Source organism: Corvus cornix, chromosome 1 (assembly GCF_000738735.6).
Source record: "Corvus cornix cornix isolate S_Up_H32 chromosome 1, ASM73873v5, whole genome shotgun sequence".
Taxonomy (NCBI): Eukaryota; Metazoa; Chordata; class Aves; order Passeriformes; family Corvidae; genus Corvus; species Corvus cornix.
Genome location: NC_046332.1, coordinates 7835748 through 7851713, shown reverse-complemented (window position 1 = coordinate 7851713; position 15966 = coordinate 7835748). Strand labels below are relative to the sequence as shown.

At 35.1% G+C, this 15966-nt stretch overlaps 1 protein-coding gene across 2 annotated transcripts in view; it reads right to left on the bottom strand.

The window, feature by feature from the left end:
- Positions 1-15966, bottom strand: part of GBE1 (1,4-alpha-glucan branching enzyme 1) — a 143417-nt gene that overhangs the window by 100837 nt on the left and 26614 nt on the right. For both annotated transcript variants that reach the window (XM_039556091.1, XM_039556094.1), the window contains exons 2-3: positions 9505-9674; positions 1717-1829 (exon numbers count right to left, since the gene is read on the bottom strand). In XM_039556091.1, the coding sequence (XP_039412025.1) occupies positions 1717-1829; positions 9505-9674 (283 nt within the window). The remainder of the gene's footprint in view (positions 1-1716; positions 1830-9504; positions 9675-15966) is intronic.

Below are 15966 nucleotides of genomic sequence, written 5' to 3'. Positions count from 1 at the left end.
TATCTTTGTCTAAAATTGACCATGGAAAGCACAACTAAAGTGGCAGGGTAGAAAAAGCCTAGAACAATCAAAAAAAAAAGGAAAAACTCACATTCTAGTCTGCCAGTGGGTATCTTCTGGCTTTTTCTGTAAACTCAGAGCAACTACAGAAGTAAAGCAATTCATCTTACAAGTACATCAGTACCAAGTGCAATCAGTAGAAATTCTGCATACTAAACAAATTACATATAATGCAGTCTTTGCTTTATGGAGTTTATATTTCAAAGAAAATGCTGAACAGGAAGAAAATACTATCAAGACCTGTACTTCAAAATAAGGAGATATGACCAGCGATTATCTAAGAGAAAAAAGTCATCTTATGTTGCTCCAAAAGTATTTAAGAATCTATGCTTTTTTTGCTATTATGTTAATAATTATCAACACTCATCCTCATTCACACCTCTTATCTTTACAAAGAGCACAGAATATTCTACAGCAGATGAGTCAATAGTTTTGTAGATAAAACACAGAAGGTAAATTTAGCAACAATCAAAAATCTAACCTACTTATATCTCAAAACCATGGAAAATATTAAATAACCATTCTGTACTCTCATACATTACTGCATAATCACAGCATTTCTGAATTGCAGACAACTGTTTTCTTTCCTGCTCTGTAAAATAAAAACAGCTTTCTTGTCCTTGAATGATTATTCCTAAATTTCAATTTATCCATATATATTACTGGGATGACTTCATAAGCCATAACAAAAAGCATAGAGATAAGCACACACACTGAGTAAGCATTTCCAGAGCATTTTTATACATATCTTTGTTTTAACAGATTTCTTGTTTCCTTAAGCTGATTTTCAGCAGAAAAATTAGGAATTTTGTTGATGGGATCTCTGAAAATGTAGCAGTATTATACAAATGCTCCAAGTTTCTTAATTCTCCTAGTCTATAGACAATCTCAGTACATTTCTGTCCTTAACTACTTATTACTGCCCTCCATTAGCACCCAGAATCTCTGAAATTCAGGTTCTGAGTGAAATGAAGCATATCTCTGATTTAAATCAATATTCACCTAGAAATAATCAACTCAGCTGTTAGTTAGTTGTCATTAGGTGTGTCTGCACTAAGCATAACAATTGTGGCATTTGACAGCTCAAAGAAATTTTCCATTAATTTCTGGAAGACAGCATTTTAAGCTCATGGATGCTCATGAAATACAACTGTATTCAGTTTCACTTACTTAAGCCTTCCACTCAATACTCTGAATTCCTAAGGGATAAGTAGAAGTTTTACAAATCTGCATATACCATTCATTAAAATAACAAAAAAAAGATCACCTGAAAAGCTGTGGTTAAAAAGATCTCAAAAATTACCAATGTATTGATATTTTAATAGGATCTTAACACATAGTTCCATCAAATATGGAAAGATTTTATCTGTACATTACTTAAATCTTCTTTTTCAGATTATCAATATGCAAACAGTTTTCATCTTATAACATGGTGCAATACACTATAACCACATTTCAGCCACAGATGCCGGTTCCAAAAATCTAACTCTCTTTGTGATACTTAATGTTTCACTCCTTTAGGTCACCTTGCTCAGCTGGACAAACTGATTCTCCTACTTAGAACAATTAGAAGATAATAAAGTTACTTAAAAGAAAACAAAATGGACAACTGAGTAAGAAGGGTTACAAAAATTAGAGTAAGTCTAGAAACAACACCTTTAGCTTTGATCCATGGGGCACAGGAGAACAGCCATCTTTGGGTGGAATGAACAACTCCCACTTCCCATATTCCAACTTCTTATATGGATGAGAAAACGGATTCCAGCCATCTGCAATATAAGAAATAATACTAAGTGTTCATCTTAAAATGCATGCAATTACAATCCAAACTCTGAGTTCCATTTTTCTCAGAATAAACTTCAGTGAGTGCAGACACAAATACTTTTATACCTGATACTACACACTCATTCAAAAGGGGCAAAATGAAATGCCACGGTTTTAAGTCTTCAGGAAGATTCCTTTGTCATTAAAAAATTTACTGAAGCAAGCTTAAATCCCGTAATTCAAGATTCTTTGTCCTCTTTGGATTTACTGAGCACTGGAGATGTGCAAGGATGGTCACTATGGCCTGTCCCGCTGAACAGACACCTGCCAAGGGGGTCTTGAGTGTTTGTAAGTACATTCAAGGTTAACTCCTATGAATGGAGTGAAGATACCACTTCTGAACTGACACACTTCAGCAATGGAATAATTTCTAGGCTAGAAGGAAGTAACAAGCTAAGTTTCAAAATGGCTTTTTTTTCTTTTTGCCTTGAAACATCTATTTCATGTAGTTCAAGGCAACAGACTCTTAAGCTAAATAGGAACTAGTCAACACAGAAAATTGAATTAAAAGACATTAAAGCAACACGTGTTATTCTTCCTCTATGGTAATCCATTTGCATGCCACGGCCTCCTGTAATTAAAAAAAAAAAAAAAAAAAAAAAAAAAAAAAAAAAAAAAAAAATCAACAAACCAAAACTCACACATCACTGAAAGAAGAATAAGCATCCTTCAGTTTAAGAATATTAACTCACTTGTATAAAACAACATTGCAACTAAACATGTCAGGGTTAAAAGCAGGATCATCACTTTTGCCACCATGGAAGTCACAGCAGGGCAGGTAGAGAAATGAAGAAGTTCTATTCATCAGCATATGTATTTTCCTAAACATCTGCAATCACAAATATTATCTGCTGTGCAACAAAAGAATTGGCTTCCCTAGCAACGGATGGATGTGTTGAGTTTCAGAGAAAGACCAGACTGCTTTCAAAGTTGCTGGTTGTATTTGTATAGCTGTTTAAACCCAAGAACTGCCAATCTTTAGTCAAAGAATACTGAAAGACACAAATTAAACAAGGCCACACAATGTGACAAAAATAACTACGCCAGACAAAATAACTATGCCATATTCTGGTACGTACTCATTTCACGGTGGAGAGTAAAACAGAAATGCAATTAATTCAATACGTCATTTAGATGATAGTTTTTATCATGATTAAAGTATTTGGATAGTGGAGACAAATTACACATATTAGCAGAAGGAAAGTATTTACTAAACTATTGCTTAACAGCAGAAGAGCTTGCATATTAGTAAGATTTAGATGGTTCCTCCCCCTTGGCTTTACACTGAAGTTTCAATCAAGAAAAACAGTTAAACAAACACTACTAATATCTAAGACCAACATCAAACAAACACCTTGGCAATAAAGCAATGCTCCCTAATAAAATGTCTAAACTGCAACTATAGACAGTGTTCATATGTTAAAATACATATATTTCTTTTATTTCAGGGCACGGTAAAAGGATGTAGAATACAGCACTTTAAAAAAGTTGGGTTTTTTTTTTTAACTATAAACAGTTAGACTGTCTCAAATAAACATTCCACAGAAAAATGAAAACAGAAGAAAGATGAAAAATGTAACAAAGATGTTAAGAAGTTGCAAGAAGTTTGCTTTAAAAACTGGTTAGGATTTATGATAGTCAAGACCCATCTTGGGGGACTTACCCTAAATTCTTTCTTTCTGTCTTCTTCCCCCAGATGTCCCCATGGCTTCTCATGAAACTCTTCCCAATGGAGTTACACCTCTTGATTACAATGCACAAACTGAACCATATATGCCAGGTGATGAATATTGAGCAAAATTAAAAGTTACAGCAAAAAAGTCTTAGGCCCAGTTTTTATTAAACTCACCCAGGGGAACCTGCATGGAGTTAATCATGTTCACCAAAACCACTGAATTCTTACAATATTAAAAAGATTTTCATGACCTCTATTAGAACCACATCTCTTCCCTCCTTCAGAAAGGGAATGGTTACATTTCTCTACCTTTTTAAATATTTCTGCTCTCCACAGACAGATTTGATAATTCCACTGAAGTTGCCTGAACTTTCGCCTTCACCTGCCAGCAACGCCAGATGCTCCTGTTAATCCCTCCTGTTCCCAGCCACAGTCCATGATTGCAAGCCTGTGGCTCATGATTTAAAAATAAATGCAAAGCAATACCCATCTGCCCCAGATGGTCCTACTTAAACCCACTGTTTACTAATTACCCCTGGAGAGGAGCTCACTTAGAAAGATTATAACAGAAAACATTGCTTTGTATGCCAGAGGCATAAAGAACATAAAACTCCCTGAAAACTGAAGATTCTCTTCAAAGAGAGAGTGGCCCATGATTCTCTCAGTTTTACTGCTTGGTTTTCTGATTTTCAGCAAAACTTAGCCAAAAATGCCTGAGGGAAGAAAAGAAAAATAACAAACTCAACTAACCAACAAGTGATTAGTAGACTATTATGAAGATGAAAAAGAAAAATGTCAGAAGAAATATTTTAGTTTGAGAACATAGACTTCAAAGATTCTGACAATAACTGCAAACAGGAAAAGGCTGAGAAGATTACCAGTAGAAGTTCAAATAATCAGCTTGAATAGGTCTTAGGGGAAAAATGACACCATCGCAGAATACCCATAAACCATGCACAAAGGCAAGAGCTTCTGTACAAAAGTTCAGGCCCCAGCTATGTCTTAATCCAACACAGAAGACACCTTCAACAGCCTGATACTTTGTTTCCTCTCATCTCTGTGATTAGATCTTCCAAACCCAGCCAATTATTTAAACATTACATCTTACCTCAGCAACAGGAGGCACAAGGGAACTTCTTGCTCAAAACTACACCCTTAGTATGCCAAAGAAGCATGAACTGAGCTTTAATGTAGAATTGAATTCAAAGCTACAAAGGTTTGGGTTCTACCATTTGTGACAAAAAACTCAATTTAAATGCAATATTTCTTGCTATATGATAATTAAAGTGACTCCTTCTTCAACCTCCTGGTTTTGTTTTCACATTGACAGGTATATAGCCATACACCTCTGAGGCTCATGCCTGAACTTGGAGTTTCACACCAGAAATGAACACTTCTCTTGCTTCTCCTAGAAGAAAGGCGTTCTTCTCGCATTTTAACAAAACCATTGACTTTGTACAATATAAAAACTGGAGTTATTTTTTCAAAAGTGAAAAAAATTCACAAACTAAGGCTGAATTCTCAAGTGGAATCAATTCATCTCTCATAGCAATTATATTTCCACAAACTTTCCGATCAACTGAAAGACACCTAAAGAGAATAGAGAGTTCAGAAAATACTCACACAGCATCCTTGAAGAAAGTCAGTCAGACAAGGAGCAGTTCAGACAAGGGAAAGGGCATCAAAATTCCAGTATCTCAACAAGATACCTTTATTCCACTTGATTAGAATATGAAATCACAACACAATTTGAGAGATTCTCCAAGGACACTATTCTGTTCTACACAGTGACCAATTAGGTCTTCCTTTCCTCACATTAATCACTTTTTAAGAAGATTATGTTAATGATCCTGCTCTTGAGCTGTTGGAAATTGATCAAACAGCTCAAACACTGACGTAAAAACAAGCATCATTACTTCTTAGATAGGATGTTTCCCTGCATATTAATGCCACCTTATATTTCAGTCTATTGCTTTCAATCATCTGCACCCAGAGAAATATGACACTGTTTGACTTTACTCATCAAACTTAGCTATTTTTCTATAAAAATCCTGGAAGGAAGCAGTAAGACATTCAGTATGATATCATGACAATACCTAGAATCCATTTCAGTAAAAATCTGGAATCAAAAGCCCCAAAACATTCTACATAAAGTCTGCAATCAGCTGTCAGATACCCAAACTATGAAGGCTGGTGGATTAAGGTCCTCTCTTTTCACTCTGAAGGAATCCTGTCTGAGTTTAAATAATAGGCAAACATCCTCCCAGAACCAACCCTCCCTCCACCCTCCAACTCCAGCAGAAAAAGGAAGCAGAAACCAAACCAAACAGACATTCCAGACTGATCAGTATTTTAGATCAACGTTAATTGGGAAGGATGGAAGGGAAGACAAATAAAAGAACAGAAACCACAAATATAACAATGTATTATAGCAAATGCCAACTTCCAAATTAATATATGCGTACTTACTCTCAAGCTTCTTAAAACCAGAAGCTTTCTTTTTAAAATCAAGGAATTGTTTACAAATAACCCACTGAGCCTCTGCATGACCAAATACAAATGTGAGTGTTCCAATTCCCAAATAAATTCTGTGGGTTACTCTCAAAACTCACAGTTCAGTGACTTATTTTGAAATAGCCAACTCTAAAGTAGCAATAAATTGCCAGCAGTGACCGGGTTCCTCAGCAATAGAGCACACAAATGAAATATTCAGTGTTATCACTGAGAGCTTTTGAAGGAGCTATAATGTTGACAGTGCCTCTGTTATTGGAAATTCAACTGACTAATTGCCTTATACACTTGATTTACTGAGATGCTGAAAGTACTAATTGACAAATCTTAATGTTTTTGGCTGTTCATTTAATACACCTCATCGTACTAAAACACCAGATACAATACTTTTTCTTTCTCTCTAATTATAGAGTTTTAAAGAGACAAAAACAGCTCTAAAAGCATTGGGATTTTCTTGAATTCATGTTTTTCATTCTCCAATCCACATACAGATTTGTGTGTTATTACTAGTTTCTAGCTCTTTCTTTTCCCAAAATGCACAGTCATACTAAGAATTTTTCTATAAATTGGAGTGATACCATTCATTACAAGTTTCTCAGAATAAGGCAAAAAAAATACCATAATTCAGGTCAAAATACCTTAGTAGCAAAGCTTTTATTGTCTGTTATAAAGCATAAAAATCATTCACAATAAACTTCACATGTACAGGACTGAGGCTTCACATGTATATAACTACAGAAATAAATTATTCATGTTTATCTTAGGCATAATTAATAAAAAAGATATTATCAACTATCAGTTTTATTATATATTTTGAACAAAAATTCAAGGTCTGCAAGCAACCTATATTTGCCATTTTTACTAGTTTTCGGTCCTCAAAAAACTTAAGATGAAATAGTAGAGACTAATACTTTGTGTCTTTCCGTCAAACATTAAGAGATTCTCAGATAATACTGTATTATCAAGGAAAATACTGCTATCCATCTCCAAAAACAAAGCATGAATTGACAGTTTTTATATTATATACCACCCTATTTCAGTTTAAAACCTAAAGAGCTTCTGTCATCTAAGTTCAATGTTTATTTCTTTGTCTAAGATTTCCAACTTCCCCTGATGTGGTTACACTACAGTTCTCTTTATAAAAAAAATTATTTTAAAAAATCCTATTAAAAGCAATCCCGATAGCCAATTTAAACACAATATAATCATAAATTTAGTTTGAGACTTTAACCTGCTTGAAAACTTAAAGAAAGGTTAAAGGGATTCAGTTTTAATTAAACACATCTGCAGCAATCTGACTCTAAATCTTAGGGTTTTGCAATCCAATTTCTCATGAGGATATTATTCAAGATCATATGAATTGAATGACAATCTTCCATTCCTCTAGTCTTTCCAAGTATGCTATTGTCCCCTTTGGGAATGAATACCTTACTATGACTGACTGATATATAGGAGAAACAGTTTTTCCACATTAAAATGAATTTCTTTTCAGTTTTTTTTTTTTTTTTTTTTTTTTCACTTCTTATTGCCATATTCCATCCGGGTCTAGATACAACTACTCTAAGATATTACTCCCAAATTTCTGCTCCATATGATGTATTACATCAACTATTTTAAACAAAGTAGGGTTTAGAAAACCATTCCAGTTTTTAGGTGCCCTATTCTGGTATACATATACTTCCCCCCGCAGCCTAAGCCAATTTACAAGTTATAGCCTCTTTTCAAAATATTAAACATATCATTCATAATCTGTTTTTAATATTACCATCTCTTAAAATATGTATTTAAAATAAATGCACTCCAGTCTTTAGTTGTGTTAAGTAATTTAACCTACACCCACCCCATGAAAACCTTGAGCAATGGGGGGGGGGGGTTGCAGCAAGTGGAAGAGGGGGACAAGGAGGAGAATTTTCTTCATGTTTATACACATAAAATTGACCTATGAAAATAACCTGATCTACCTGCCATGCAGTCTATATTGATACCTGAAGTCACTGTTATATAGTAGTAGGTGAACTATGCACGATTCATTATTCAGTTTTGAATTAGATGGCATATCCAATTTCAATATGAAAATGCAAGAACTACACTAACCTATTTATCAATGTCTATTCCAATAGAATGACAAGCAGTACATCAAGGAAAGCTACTTTATCATTCACTAGGTTAATCATATCAAACAGGATCATGGCTGAAAACAGTGCTGCACTAACTTTTCTGTTCAACTTCTGCATCAAAAAAAGAAGTTTAGTTGTTGGTTTGGGGGTTTTTTTGGGGTTTTTTTTGGTTTTTTTGTTTTGGTTTTTTTTTTTTTTCTTTTAAATAAAAACCCTCCTAAAGAGATTTTCCTTTCAATAGTTTCCTCAGACAGGGGTAAGGAATGGTCAACATTCAGCTTTGTGTTTAAGCAGAAGTAATTAACTGCTTCAAATCACTTTTTTTCCTATTGCAATTTTGTAATATAAATACACTGAACACTCCCCAGATCAGTATTTTTGCAAAACCAAACTTGGACAAATAATACTGCACACTTCTGAAATGTGGTTAAATGAACAAAATAATTTCACAGATTAAGTCCCTGTTCAGTAAGAACCAGAAATGCAAGACCTGGTACCTTGATGGACTAATCCCTAACCCTGAAGAGAGAGAGGTAAAAGAGAAAAACAGAACAAAGCTCTCCAAAACTCCAAACAGAAAGGAGAGAGAGGAATTGAATTGTAGGATTGAAGAGCAATAAGGAATGTCACCTTCATTTAAAAATTTTCAAAACATAATTTGAGCGTAGATAGCCTTTAAATAAGAAACAAATTTATATTTTTGTTTCAAATTCAAAGAGAGTCTTCCTGGTTCTCAGAGCAAGCAATGCAATTCCTTCATGTAACCTTGCCCCTTTCCCATTCTGCTAACATCTTTCCTACTTTTGCCCTCAAAAAAACAGAGTAGCTACTCTTTCAGTAGTATTTAGTTTGATTTTAGGCTACCATTTTCCAGCAGAACTTTTTACTAAACTCTCAGGATGGGTGAGAATTCTCAAGGGCCTTGGTCCTTAGACAGCACTGTTGCTCGATCAGTAAAAGAAGATAAAGCAAATTATTTTACTGTTATTTTGGTTTCTCTGCATATAGTTTTATAAAAGCCCAGTTATAAAGCTTTAAAAAGAACTTCAGGTAGTTTAGACACAGCCTCAAGTTGCAGTGTGACATGAGTCACTGCGCCTTTGGGGTATTAAAAAAAAATGCATAACACTGACCATGCAACAGGAACATATATCTTCATAAGCTACTGCAACACAGAGGAAAATATTATTCATTTAAGCCATGACATACATTTTTACTATCAGAATTTCATCACTGCGACAAAATTTTCTTTAAAAGAAGAGAATATTGCTGTAAAACATTGTTCAGGGGAGAAGAAATTTTCCTAAGAATACTTACTGAAGTCACCTGCAAGAAACACTGCTTCTGCTCCTGGTGCCCACTCTTTACAGTATATTCCACCATCCGCGAGTTGGTTAACTCCGAAGGTTTTGTAACTTTTTGTAAATTTATCAAGGCCGCCTTCACTTTCCTCAATGTTCTTCAAGTGGTTATAAAACAGAGAATACCTTGCAATGAAAACAGAGAACATTTTTTAGAAAGATTAGCGAGTATCTCTCTTACATTAACAAGTGTCAAAACCTAAAAAAAGAAAAATCAAATAAAACACACTAACATGAGATTCACTGCTCTCTACAGGAATAGAAAAAAAAAAAAATCAAATACAAACCATACAATTTTTCCATGGTTGTTACACTGTCTAAAGTTGCAATCTTTGTGTTTGTCAGTGCTTTCTCTACTTTACAGGAACATTTTGCACTTTCAGTCTAGAACTACAACTCCTGATTGGCAGCCAAGAAATCCCAGTATTACTACACAACAGGAGAACTTTACACTCTGAACAGCCCAGCACTTTTCCCTCCATCTTATTAATATCAGACATAAGCCTCCTAGGGAGAGCTGGATAGGCCTGCCACATCTCTCACAGCCAGTTTTAATAGACAGACAATCTCAGGCCATCGAAAAGTTTGCGGTACAGCATGACAGCATGGACTGGTCCTTGCTGGAAGGGGCTCATTAGGTGACCTCTTTACAGAGATGATCAGCAAGACTTTGCAGTCAGTCCCTGACACTGCAACAATTTGAAAAAAATTACAGCTTCATAAAAGTAATTATTTGGACTATACCCTACTTACACCAGTAGGAACAGAAATGCCCTAAACCTGTAATACAAACTTTGCTAGTAACAGCTTTGAGGTTTTTGCCATATTTTGCTATGTTTTCTGCAAGTATGCTTCTGGAATTGATGGTAACATCAGGGGTACAATATAAACAAGAGAGCCAACTTTGACCCCTAAGTTATGAGCTATTTTGAGCAGAAGCACAGCTAAAAGCTGCAGTTGAACATTTAAATAATGCTACCTATACAGCAGTTTTTTTGTTCGTTTGTTTTAAATATTTCACTCCCAAGGTAAATTGGAAATGTATTTGTGTTTCCATAAATTATAAAGAATCTTCTGAAGTGTATAAAAACCAGTAAGAACGCCAGCAAAACCAAACCTGTCTGCCTTATTACACTTCCTGTGTTTTGCACTAGAAAATAGAAGTACTAAACCAGCACTATGGAATAACACCTTGTTGGTTAAGGAAAAAGAAGCAGCGGTCTGCCTGCAGTGTCAGGACTTAGAACTCTGTGATCTGTTTTTTGGCCCTTAATTAGTTCAAGGTAGAAGATTAAAATGTCTAATTACTAGTTAAGGTAAACAGCATAACCCGTATTAGACTACTGTGACTACTTTCAAGGTTAATCTCCCAGCAAGTTTTTATTATTTTATTATTAAGACTGATGCTCATCTTTAAAAGGAGAAAGATTTTAAAATCCCTCCAGGATACACTGTAGCAAATACATTCATAACTATTTTTGCCCATCCACTTGCATTATTCCTTTAAAATTTGCTCATGGGCATAATCCTCAGAAGTGCATTACTAACTACTACTGCTCTGATAATCAATTTCATTTATGTGCTTGAGGGAGAATATTTTGTCAGATTTCCAACTATAAGGGTATTATATACATATACAAACTCAGTTGACTGACTTATATTTTAAACAATTGCAATCACAAAGATTTATATAAAGCTTAAATACAGAAACAGAGCAAGTCATAAACAGCCCCAGAAGTTCAACATATATCATCTGGTAAATTCAAATTATTTTCCTTGGGGAAAAAACCAAAACAACCACTATAGCTTTGAAATTTAAGTCATTCTTTAAAATACGATACAAGAAATATAGTTATGTACATTTAGATATACTTTTTGTGTGTGTATATATATATATTTAATTTGTTAGGGGAAAAAATTATATAACAAGAAGTATATTTGGGGTGTTATCTGCCATCCCTATTTCTTTGCCATACAAAAGCTTTTTCAAAATTGCTGCCTGCCACATGCATTGTTTCCACCTTGTCCCCCTGTGGCTGAAGCAGGATCTGTTTTACTATAGGTAGCTGCTGTAGCTTCAGAGAAGATCTAAGTGAAGCAATGAGCCTGACACAGGTAAAAATAGACGAGGAAGTTTTGAATTATGTTATCTAACCAAAATTATTCTTTTCCTCCCCACTCATACCACAAATACATTTTCACAGCTTTAAGAACATGATTAGTTGGATATAGCATTTCCCACATTGAGCAAAAAGTAAAAAGTGGTGAGCTTTACTTTTAAACAAGTCAGTCAAAACCCCCTGAAAGCTGCTGAAGGAAATGAATCCTTTATTACTAGACAGGAACAGCAGGCCATAAAGAAGTACTGAAATCTCAGTGCAGAAAAGAAAAAGGGTATGATGCAATTCACATCACCTAGAGGTGCAATGCATGCCAGTGGCCTACTCCTCTCCCTCAACATCATCCCTCCCTAGGAATCAAACCCATTCATCTCATTCCAAAGAAAGAAACATCTAACAAATTCAGGACGTGAGTGTGGGATGGATGAAAATGGATTTTCAGAAGGCAATTATGTGGTTCTGTATCTTTAGGAAAAATCACTGACAGTAATACACACATCATAAGCTCTTGATTTTTGTCATAAAAGTACTAAGAATACACCCACTGCTCCAATTTTTGTGTTTCAGGAAATTCAGAGTTTAAGCAAACCATAACACAAAGAGACCATGGCATTTAATATATGAAATGATCATGAGTATTACTGTAAAAAAAGACTACTCTTTGCCCACTTTACAAAGAGTGGTGAGCAGATTACATGGTCAATAAATTATTTTTTTGGGGAGAGGGAGAAGAGGCAAGAAAGTGAATGATTAGAGGAATTGTTGAGCAAGGATGTATAACATTTTTACAATAACAGCTTTTTATATAGGACAGATTTGGAACAGACAACACAGCATCCTGTACATTGAGCAAGAATGCTCCCTCAATTTGTACAAAAGCATGTTGCTTGGAATAGACCAAGTTAATTCAGGTACTATTAATGCTACATCACATTGCAGAAATAAAGATTTTTGCAACAACTAGTGATCTCTGTAATTGATTTAAAATTATAATCTAGAAAGAATTTTTTCTTTAGCCACCTCCTGAGATTATCCAGTCAAGAATTGTACTTTGCTCAAAATTTACCAAAAAACCACCAACTTCCAAAATGGGTCAGTTACTTTTGCTGTGAACTATTCCAAAAACTCCTCTCAGGAGATGAAATACACCTGGACACAGAACAACATTACTTGTCATAGAAGGCCTTGCAAAACAGCAGAAAGGTCTTGTAAAGCAGCAACTGTACTCTGTTGCTCCTTTGAAGGGAAGGACTGAGTTAAGTACATGCTCATGTCCAGATTTAGGGAACTTTAAGGTTTTGCTTTCACAGATATTTCAGCTTTCATTTCTACCTTACTAAGGCTTGTTAAACACTTTTTTTTTTTTTTTTTTTATCTTCCAAAGCAAACCCCCAGGATTACACATAGAAAATTACAGGATTTTTTTGTTGTTGTTGTTCAACCAATTCCAAATATCTATATTGTTCACTATTAGTATACAAGTCTTAAAACCAGAGATAAACACTTGATTAAGACTACATTTTGTGATCTCCTCTTCAACACTGAAAGTTATGTCATGTTCACTTATGCATATATATACTTGTATGACTTATGACAGACTCTGGATGCATCTCATAAATGAAAATCTCAAAATTCTGTACATGGAAACAGTCAACCTCAGCATCTAGAGCTATAAGGCACAACAAAAGACCAACTTCTGTCTTCGTACTTTTCAAGTTCTCAGAGCCTAACAACTGACTTCGAAGTCCCTTAAGATTTTTCAATTTCCTGTCATTAACATTGACACTGATGAGGATTACAAGGTAAAAACTGTACCCAACTGTGACTTGAAAAGTACAACTATTACCTTTGGGGAAAAAAAAAACCCTAAACAGAGCAAACAAGAGGATCCACAGAACTTCAGGTACAGAGGGTCTGAAGTGACTGAAAGAAGTTGCACGCAAAGGCCTTTACTACAGGTACAGCAACACACATCTGACAAGTGCAGGCAGCAGAAGGGGACTGCTTCTGGTGTATTCCTGGCTCCTGGAGTTTTTATGAAAAAGCAAGCTTTTCAAGTCCCATATTCATTCATCTCACCTCTGTTAATAGATCAATGTTTCTTAAAACTGAAACACTGAAATAGTTTTCTTTAGACTTACTGAAAAGACTTCATTCTTAGCATTCCCCCAACACTGAACACCTAGTTTGAAACTAAGTACTACACTGTTACCAAATGCCTTTACACCAACAATTTTTCCCCTCTCCACGATTATGTCACTGTGAAACACCGGTAATAGTAAACATCACCTGAAACAAGGTCACAACAGTCTTTTCCCATTGTTACATTCATAATTTGTAACACAGCATTGCTTTAAATCCCATGCTTTATACGCAGCTTTGTTTAAAGCCTTACAATAGAAGTGTAGGAATTGGCTGACTTTCCATAGAAGCAGGATTAAAACATCAAACATGAATTAGTATAATGGCTATCCAGAAAACAAGTATCTTGCCAATAAAGTAACATTCCAATGAACATGTAAAGACAATATTGTATCAGCGGCCACTTCAAGAATTGACATGTCAGGTGAGCACTTATTCCTCACACTTCTACCACTGAAACACCCTCAAATATTTTGTCTTATGGATACCTATATAGCCAAAATTTACACAGTAGAAGTGAAGAGTTCTCAGTTTAATGCAAAAATATATAGCCTTCTTTAAAAAAAAAAAAAAAGTGTTCTATTTAATTCATAACTTTGATATACAAACACCCCTGGTTCTGCAGTTCCTATGACCACTGACTTAATTCAACTATTGAACCCATTAAAAAAGTCTCAGGCATATATTAAAGTTGGTAGCCTCAATATGGAGTATAAGAAAAATAAAGCTAAGTGTCTCCTTCCTCCCCAAAGTAGACTGCTTTATTGAAATAAGACTTTTGGCAAATTATTGAAGAGTCTGATGGTAAGTCAAAACTTTGAGTTAGAGCTCCACATAAAACTTTCACATCTTTATTCTTCTAAGCAGAACAGGCACTAACTCCTTCCTGGCCACCTTGTAAAATAACAAAGAGGTATTGTAGTATTTTAAACTTTTAGATTTAACCAGATCAGCTTCAGTTTCTTAGGCATCACAGTAACTAATGTGACTAAAAAGGCCTTGGCAGCATAGAAGATACTCTCATTTAAAGAGTCTGGTGCTGAACCCCAAGATAGCTGCAAAACTTCAACACATCTTTATGTCCATACTCATGCTTTTTTACAAAGCTGTTGTTATTGCAGTTTATAGAACAGTCAGTCAGCTTATTGTAAGACCTGTGGCAACAACACTGAAATTAATGATTTTAGCCCCTCTTCTGCTTATGATGCTGATTTTAGTAGCTCTTCATCTTTCAGATTTTTGTCCACATCAGCTTTCTTGTCATAGTTTATTTCTACAGTATTGGCCCAGTATTAATGCCAATTTATTCAAAAGATGAAAGCAAGTAGGAGAGACTTTGATAATGGTATCTGGTATCCATATGGAAAGCCCAGTTCTGCAGATACCAAAGGGAACAGGATATGAAAGAAAATACCCAGTAAGGTACTCTCTGTAACCAAATCCTCCATTTTCCAGCAAATACAAACACTGAAATTAATGTCAGTGTTAAAGACAAAACCACAGTCCATAGCTTTATGAAGTTGTTCACAAATCACCTTTTTCTAATATTGCTGCAATGCCTTTGAAGATGCAGCTACAAAGACTTTCACTGACACCAAAGTCAGTGCAGAGTCCCTGCTCAGATTAGTGAGGCCCTGATTCCCATCTTCCCCTTTACTCTGTAGCCAGTTATTCCCTCAAGTTCTTGTCATTCAGTAGGTTAGAAAGCAGTGGATTGAAGGAAGACTGAAGTAGGAGAGATAAAGCTCTTCCTAAAGCAAATTTCTGTAGCCCAGGCAGAAAGGGACCAGACCACGCTGAACTAGAATTATGCAACAGAAGCAAATTCCTGTTTGCAGCTTCTTCTTCTTCAATTTCATTTATCACTAGGGAAAATATACCAAAACAGGAGCCTTGGGTTTTACTTCATTCTTTTCTCCACCCTCTGTTATCCACTTTTCATTTAGCTATTCAGAGTATTACACAGAGTAGTCACACTTAAGAAAAATAGGAACTAAAGGCACAGTAAATCTTGGGTAGGTATGACTACTTCAAAACAACAGATTTACTGTATCTTTAACTTTTACCAATTTCATAGTTGTAGCTGATTGACTTGGACTTGCCACATAGACAAGTCCTGTCCTGTTCAGGCAATCTTTTTAATACACATTGAAATG